Source organism: Solanum lycopersicum, chromosome 5 (genome assembly GCF_036512215.1).
Source record: "Solanum lycopersicum chromosome 5, SLM_r2.1".
Taxonomy (NCBI): Eukaryota; Viridiplantae; Streptophyta; class Magnoliopsida; order Solanales; family Solanaceae; genus Solanum; species Solanum lycopersicum.
In genome coordinates this window covers 68,578,337-68,587,317 of record NC_090804.1, presented here as the reverse complement: position 1 = coordinate 68,587,317, position 8,981 = coordinate 68,578,337, and the positions used below count along the sequence as shown (strand labels likewise).

Genomic DNA, 8,981 nt, shown 5'->3' with positions numbered 1-8,981 from the left:
ACAAAAAAATATGCAATCTCGATCTATTGAAAATTATTTATTATTTTTACGAAATAAAGTAAAAATTTATATTAACTTTATCTTCTCATATAAAGTCGATAATTTATTAATAATTTTCTCTCTACCTTCACGAAATACAAATAAAATCTTTATAAACTTTATCACTTCATTAATTATATTTGTAAAATAAAATTAGATATGTTATAGTTATTATAAGGATTATTAAAAAAAATAAAAGTAAAATCTATTTAAAATATTTAAACTCTATGTTTTTTAATATAATATCATTATAATAAATATAAAAATATAATTTCTTAATTAAAAATTAATAAATCTTAGGACCACATTCAGATACACCTAGTATCATCGTGTAAGCCACACTTTATACACGTCAAAATGTTCTACCATTATCAATGTTTAATATTTAATAATTTGATTTAAAATGATATAATATAATTTATAATAATATTTTATTATAATAATTTATTTTTCTTAAAATCGAATATTTCTATAATTTATATAATATTTTCGTATAATGCAAAAATAAAAAATATCCGAACAAACGACATAATTATTCACAAAGTTCACTCTATAAATAGATGTTTTTAGCTCATTTATGTTCTTACCCATTACCATTACGAAGAATACTGTGTCGTTTTGGATATAATTTTTTTCTATAAATACAAATTAGAAGAAAAAATTAAGTAAATCACAATGGCGGTGGAAATTGGACGTAGCTCCGGTGGTGGCGGTGGTGATATCTGCCACCTGCCGGAAGGTTGCATAGCCAACGTACTATCATTGACGAGTCCGAGAGATGCGAGTAGGTTATCGGTGGTCGGTACGGTTTTCCGGTCGGCTGGTGAATCTGACGCCGTTTGGGACCGGTTTTTGCCGTCGGATTACCGTGATATTATTTCCCGGTCTAGTGATGGACCGGAATCGTTCAATGTCGGTTCTAAGAAAGAGCTTTATCTCTATCTATGTGATCATCCTTTCTTCATCGACGGTGGGACTAAGGTAATAATCAGTTACTATTTGAATTTAATTTTTAATTTTCCACGTTTTTGATATTGTATTTATGTGTATTTATATCTATTTCTTAGGAATTATATAGTTTTTGAATCTGAAATTTATGAAAAATGTTATTATTTGAGTAAGGTTAAATATGATTTCAATGATATAGTAATAGGTAGATACGATGCATAAAACTTAGGTGATTGTGAAAAAAATGTTGCGGATTCTCTAAAAATGAGTACTTTTTTGGAGGATCCGACGTGCTGCATGAGGCATTGAGAATCTGAGCAACGTACGTTATGAGAAGAAACTTAATTGAAGCTGGAGTTGTTGGAATCATTGATTGTTTGGGACTTTTAAGTGTGTGCTAACGCGGGGATATAGTCTGTGTATTCATCAAGTCCGTGTGTGTGTTAGAGTATCTGTTTGCGGTTTGGTTATATCAACCTTTATGTTAGAGATGGGAAGTTCCCCTGCATACTTATATGAATTACTATATTAGGACTTCATATTCTTCTGTGAATGTTATTGGCATTTTATGATACACAGATCAACATCTTTCCATGTATTAGGCCATTAGTACGAATAGTGTTGTTGCACTTGTTGTTCGATCACGAGCACATTTTTTTTGCTACATTTTAGATGTCGTTGCTTTGATATTTGATTCACATGTGGCGTAGCTCTTTTTTCCTTGTTTTCTCTTACTTTGAATAATTGTTGCTGGGGGCTGGGGTGTAGTTTTGTTTCTTACTCGCTAAGTGTACTTCTGACTTGGTATCGATGAATTCCAGAGCTTCTCATTGGAGAAGCAGAGTGGAAAGAAATGCTACATGTTAGCTGCGAGGTCGCTAGCAATTATTTGGGCTGACACACCACGGTATTGGAGATGGATCCCCCTTCCTGAGTCCAGGTATTTCAATTGACGAGTAACTTTTATAATGGTTAGAGAAGCGTCATTTTCTTCCCAATCTTTTCTGTTCTTGACTTGGCGATCCACATACTTTGATCTTTTTATCGTATTTTAGTTCGAAGGATCAAGTATTTTGTTCCAAGGCGCAGTAGGGTAGAATCAGTTTTTATAAGTTATCATTTTGTCACTCTCAACTCTCGACTTGATCTAATGCTATGTTTTCATGACTTAGGTTCCCAGAGGTTGCTGAGCTTCTTGACGTGTGCTGGTTTGATATTTCTGGCAAGATAAACACCTCTATGCTATCCCCTGACACCAACTACGCAGCCTACTTTGTGTTCACAACGAAATCCAGGACCTACGGTTTTGATCACCAAAGTGCAGAGGGTGCAGTAGGGATTTCAGGGCATGAAAGGAAACCGCAGACAGTATTCTTGGATCCAGAGGCAGCACGTAGGCACATGTACCAAATCGTTCCAAGAAGATCGGGACTGCTTAGCCAGATGGCTGATATGCTGAGAGGAGGAGTGAATCCTCCTCCTCCAGAAAACGATGCACAAGCACGATACCCACAACAGAGAAGTGACGGATGGATAGAAGTCGAGTTGGGAGAATTCTTTGTCAAGAGAGGGCAAGACGTTGAACTCGAGATAAGCTTGACAGAGGTGAAGGAAGGTAACTGGAAAAGTGGCTTGGTTGTTGAAGGGATTGAAATCAGGCCTAAGGAAGGGTAATGAACTTGATACTGAAAAGGTTCATTTGGTGTCTGTGCTAAGCCATTTTTCTATTGAAAGTAGACTAAAAGCTACAAGGCCTAAAACCGTGTTGTCCCATATGTGGCTAGCTGGTAAGGTTTCGACAAATTTGCACCAAAAGTTTATCAAGAAATTGGATCATATGGAGTGGTGTAAAGAAATCTAGACATGTATAGTGTCTTAGCCATTTTAGAGTTCTATATTTTGTTGTGATTTGTTATGTTTACTCTTCTTGTATTTTTGTTCAATAGTTATTTGTGTTTTGTGGAACTCAATTGCTGCTTTAATAACTTTGTGGGTGATACCATACCCCATATGTTTTGCATTGTGCTAGTAGCCCACTTAGCTCCACCTCCATCATCGACACAACAAGGCTCAAGTCATTGCTTACATCAAACGTCTATGTCATATTTACTCAAATCTACATCCCATCAATTGTTCTGTTTTATTTGCTTTTATGTTTCTTGGCTTACAACAATTAAGTGATTTTTTGAATTTTTTCGTGTATATTAGATTATGAATATTTTTTATACGGTTTTTAGCTGATCTTTTTTATTGCAAAATTTTAATAAGACCCTCTGCAAGAAGGTAGGGGAGTAGTATGTATAGTTTCACTATTTCAAGGACATTTTGGCATATACGTGCAAATATATAAAATTTAGTGATTTTCTTAGTTTTTCTTGTAATATAAGTCCATTAATATTTTGATGGTATGAATTTCTGGTTAATATTTTGCAGAAGTTCTATGGAACTCTTCGTAGGGAGTTGGAAGATCAGTATGTATACATTCACCGTTTTTAGGATATATTTGAGATAATGGGCCAATTTACAAAAATTAAGCAATTTTTTAATTTTTCGTGTGCGTTAGCTCATGAATATTTTTGTGATATGACTTTAGGCTGTTTTTTTGCAAAACCTTCACAGAACACTATGTAGAGAGTTGGGGGAACGGTAAGTGAAACTTCACATTTTTATGCATATATTTGGTCATTTAGAAGCCATATTAGAGGAATTGGACGATTTTCGCAATTTTTCGTGTGTGTTAGCCTATGAATATTTTGATAGCATGATTTTCTAACCTTTTTTTTTTGGCAAAACCTTTATAGAAATGCAAGATTATTCTACTTCTTTTTGTGCATTAGTTCATGATTTTTTTTGGAAAATATGACGTTCTTCTTTTAACCTCAACTTTTATGACGTCCTAATATGATACTCATTACCTATATAGAATTAATGTCACTTTTTGAAAGTTAGTACCTAAGCTTTTCATATATATTAGTCCATGAATTTTAAGATAACGTACTGACTTAATTTGATTCTAAATTTGTTGGTCCATTCAAAACAACCTAGTGGATGATACTCATTGTTTCTTAACAATCAACGTCTCTTATTTTGAAGCTTATGGGTCAAGAAATAAGAATTTAAGATTTTCATCATTTTTCGTATGTAATGCCCATGATTTATTTTTTTGAAATACTACTAACCGACTTTGTTAACCCCCTCCCTCTCTAATTTTGCGAGTCTATTCGTGACAATTTAGTAAAAGATTCTCATTGTTTTTCAAGAGTACTTCTTTCACGAAATAAGAATTTTGACTATCACAGTGTTTTGTATATAAATTTCCTGAAAATATGATTGATTCGACTCCGTTTGGTCCTGAAATTTCGTAGGTCCATTTGTTGAAAACCTATTGAACAATACTCGTTATTTATACAAAATTAACGTCAACTTTTTAGAGTTTATGAGTCACGAAATAAAAGTTTAAGATTATCTCTAATTTTTTTATGTGTATTAATTTCTTAAAATATGACTAACCAACTAACTCCCAAATATGGATATTTTGAGATTTTTTTTTTAATTCATTTTTCAAAATATATTGTTCTACACCCCACCCCCCACACAAAAGAAAGGGGGAAAAACCAAAAAAAAAGGAGGTGGAAAGAAAACTTTGTCCTTGCATCCTCTCCAAGTGATATTTTCTTTTCCTACAATTTCTAACACCACCTCAACCTCTAGGGAAAGAGACCCTCCCCCTCTCCATCTAAGTAGCCATCTCATCTAAAAAAATTTGTCGTACGACTGGAGCTCAATATGAAATTTTATTTTTTTACAAGATCCGTATACGGAAAGAAATACTATAGAAATTACATCGAAATAATATCTTTACGTTGACCCTTTCTTGAACAAAAACTGGGGGAGGATGAAAGGAAAAGGCCATTGCCATCCCTTTTCCTCCTCCTAATGTTTTTCTTTTTTCTTCCCATTTTCTACCTAAAATCAAAAGCTTTTATGAACGTGATGGTCATGAATTCATGTACAACCATGCATTTGTATTTTTAAGTTAAAAAAAATTGGAATCTTGAGAGGAACAACGTGAAGAAATAATTAATTAAAAGAATAAAATAAAATTCTTGTAGACCTTTTCTTTCATTTGAGCTCCTTTGGTAAATAGACACAATTATTCATATATATATATTTCTTTGAAAAGATTTTATTTATTTTTTCTCTTTTCCTTGAGGGGATTGTGGATTTTTTTTCTTTTTTTGATTTTTATTTTTTGATCTTTTGAGAGGATCAAGAACATGAGTTGCCTCCCCTGCTTCAAGAAAAAAACCGAATCGTCGGAGGACGATGTGCCGGTTGCTCAATCTAAAGGAATCTCAACCACGCCACCAAATCCTGGTATGATCATATAACATCGAAATTCATCTTTTCTTTATTAGATCTTTAAAAATTAAAGAAAATGAAATCATGTTGTGTTTGTGTTTTCTAATGTAACATTTAAAAATATTGATGATTTGCCCTTTTTTAATTGGAAAAAAAATATATACCCTTTTGAGTAAATATGCTATTACCACCGGCGTATGATCAGGCGGTCAAGGGTTCAAGTCGGAAAAACAACCTCTCGTAGAATTGTAAAGCAAGGTTGTATACATAAGACACAATGTGGTCCGGCCCTTCTTTCGATCGTACATACAACGAGAGAGCTTAGTACATCAGACTAGTCTATAAAAGGATGTCATATTCACTAAATATGTCACCCTATTAAGTATTTAAGCAATTAGAGAATTCAGTAAACAGGTAGAAACAAAAGGATTTTTTTTTCTTTCTTTAAGCTGCTATAGGCACTGTGATTGCTATTATGGTAGCTCTTTTGGCTTTACCAACTCATGTCATCATTTCTTTACTTTCCTCTGGTTCGGACTCGGACTCTTCAAAAATGTTGCCGCACTCGCGTTAGATCATCCAAAAATGCATTGCTTTTGGAAGGTCCAACACACACATATGACAACATTTTTGAAGAATCCTAGCAACATAAAAAACTTTCCTAACCAGGCATAACTTATGTTCACTTTCTCCATGCATTTTGGATTAAACGACCAGCTGAACCATTTCACAAAGGCGACAATGCTGGTGGAAACGTTAACAGTAATGCTAAAACTTACACATTCCGCGAGCTCGCGAGTGCAACAAAGAATTTCAAGCAAGAATGCCTGATAGGTGAAGGTGGATTTGGAAGAGTGTTCAAGGGAACAATTCAAGGTGGAGAGGTAACATTAACCTTAAACTTTCTCCTAATGAATAAGAAATCTTTTTTGGGTGTGTTTTCTGTTATGGAAAATATTCTCTGCAAAATGTTCTTCACAAAATAAGTCACTTTCTGGTGTTTGGTTGTAAGAAAATGTTTTCAAGAGAACATTTTTCAGCATAAAGGAGAAATGACTTCTCTCTCACTTTTGTCATTTCCCTTCACAAATATCTCAAGCCTTAACTTTATATCACCGTAAACAGCCTCACGGAGGTAGAGAGGCTGTTTACGGAACACTGGGAAACATTTTTCAGAAAAGAAACTTCTTCCCAGAAAAAAAAACTCATTTTCTGGAAAATGACTTCTGGTGTTGTACTAAACACACCATTTATAAAAGTTCATCTATATTAAAGTGAAGAAAGATTTCAGTTTTGATGTCTGGTTTGTACCTGGACAGATTGTGGCAGTGAAGCAACTAGACAGAAGTGGAACACAAGGAAATCAAGAGTTCATTGTTGAGGTCTCAAAGTTGACTCTCCTTAAGCACCAAAATCTGGTCAATCTCCTTGGATATTGTGCTGATGGTGATCAGAGGATTTTGGTCTACGAATATATGCCAATGGGTTGCCTAAACGATCATCTGCTTGGTAAGTTTATGTTATGTTGCTTGGACTCTTCAAGAACTACTTTTGGAGGATTTGACACGCACCTGTTGATGTTTTTGAAGAGGCCTAACAACTTATGTCTGCCCTACTCTTCCCCATTTCATGTTGTCATAAGCTTTCTTGATTCTGTACTAACTAGTTCTACTATATTTCAGATCTCGAAGAGGATAAAAAGCCACTAGGTTGGCTATCAAGAATGAAGATAGCTTTAGGTGCTGCTAATGGACTCGAGTATCTACACGAAACGACCAATCCACCGATAATTTATCGCGATTTGAAAGGCACAAACATTCTATTGGATAAAGATTTTAATCCTAGACTTTCAGATTATGGTCTTTCTAAGCTTGCAGGTGGAGGGAGTAGGACAAATATGTCACCGATGATGATGGGAACTGGTTATTGTGCTCCGGAGTTTGAAAAAAATGGTGAACACACTTTGAAGTCAGATGTATATTGTTTTGGAATTGTTTTGCTTGAACTTATAACAGGACGTCGAGCAGTGGATACTACAAGGCCAGCAGATGAGCAAAACTTAGTTGCTTGGGTGAGTATTCTTATTCTACCACTAAGTGTTCTACTTTTTCTTTTTAAATCTCAAAGTTCTTGTGAAGGGGGGCCTTGCAAACAAAGGTAATGGTGCCTTCGTGTGACCTATAGGGCAAGGGTTCGAGCCGTGCACTGATGCTTGCATCTGGGTAGGCTGCTTACATTGCACCTTATTGTGGTACGGACTTTCCCTGAACCCTGTGTGAACACAGGTGACTTATATGTCATGTGTTCGAGTCACTGATGCTTGCGTCAGGGTAGGCTTCTTACATTACACCCCCTGAGGTGCGGCCCTTCCCTGAACCCTACTTGAATAGGGGAAGCTTCATGCACCCAAGCTACCCTTTAATCTCAAAGTTCTTCAGTTTTTTTTCGATTAAAAACTAAAGGAAGTTATTTGAGAACAGTTCTAACTGATCAACAAATGTATGTGATTTAATAGGCACAACCTTATTTCAAGGATCCAAAGAAGTTCCATGAATTGGCTGACCCGCGTCTTGGGAAGAGTTTTCCTGTCAAAGGTTTAAATCAAGCAGTTGGGGTTACAGCAATGTGTCTTCAAGACGAACCAATGGTTCGTCCTTTGATTGGTGATGTTGTGGCTGCTCTTACTTTTCTTACAATGCCCCAGCCAGATGATCCTATTCCCAGTTCACCTCCAGCTCCAACCCCAACGTCAAATAATGAAGATCAAGCGAGTTCCGAAAATGAGGACCAAGATTATTCAGATGATGAGGATCAGGGTTATTCTGATGAGGAGTATGAAGATAGTGAAAATGACGAACAAAATGATGAAAAAGTCCATGACAAACAACGCTCTCAAAAAGTTAGTGACAAACGAAAGTCTCAAAAAAATCGTGACAGTCAAGAGGATGAGAAAGCAAGTTCAGAATATGGATATGGAAGTGCATCAGGATCTTCGGAATATGAGGACAGTGGAGATGGAGAAAAACCAAAAATAACAGCAAAATCTGCAAAATACGCTTCGCATTCAAGACATAAAAGCAAGGTGAAATCTCGCACTAAAAGTACCAACTCAGGTACATCCAACAGATAATAACACAAGGAACCATAAAAAGAATGCAATTGTTGAATTTAATGTTGCAACAATGTCAATGATGCTTGCAAACATGGAACCAATTCAAGTTTAAGTCATGTAGAGAAATCAATTGAGCAAAAAACAAAAATCTAATGGAGCAAGTCCTAGTACAAATTACAGAAGTAAAAGCAACATTGACACAAGTAATGTAATTATTGATTTTGTTAAGACAACAAGCAGCTTACATTCTAATTATGAAAGTTTTGGCGCATATTCAGGTCAGAATGCAACGAGGAAACAGAACGTTAAAGTAATTCGTTCTACTCATCCCAGAGTACATATTAGTAAAATATGTAACTGTACCTTGTAATTAACTTTTTTTTTCTTCATATTTTTCATTTTGACAAACTTAATTTTTACATTTTGGCTATGAGCACTGAACTTTTTTAATAAGTCGACTTACTACAAAATATTGCGGCTAGTGGATGGAGAGCTCAGAACTTTTTGGCTTTTATAAGCT

General features: G+C 35.1%; 2 protein-coding genes across 2 annotated transcripts; both read left to right on the top strand.

The window, feature by feature from the left end:
- Positions 1-556: 556 nt before the first annotated feature.
- Positions 557-2,952, top strand: LOC101257375 (putative F-box protein PP2-B12). Its single transcript, XM_004239639.5, has 3 exons — positions 557-1,020; positions 1,809-1,927; positions 2,160-2,952. The coding sequence occupies exons 1-3, from the start codon at positions 715-717 to the stop codon at positions 2,659-2,661; spliced, it is 927 nt and encodes a 308-aa protein (XP_004239687.1). The 5' UTR covers positions 557-714; the 3' UTR covers positions 2,662-2,952.
- A 1,887-nt stretch (positions 2,953-4,839) lies between these two features.
- Positions 4,840-8,880, top strand: LOC101256778 (probable serine/threonine-protein kinase PBL25). The gene is made up of 5 exons (XM_004239637.5): positions 4,840-5,364; positions 6,067-6,233; positions 6,669-6,858; positions 7,032-7,420; positions 7,865-8,880. Exons 1-5 carry the CDS (start codon positions 5,265-5,267, stop codon positions 8,477-8,479), a joined length of 1,461 nt encoding a protein of 486 aa, XP_004239685.1. The 5' UTR covers positions 4,840-5,264; the 3' UTR covers positions 8,480-8,880.
- Positions 8,881-8,981: the final 101 nt, after the last annotated feature.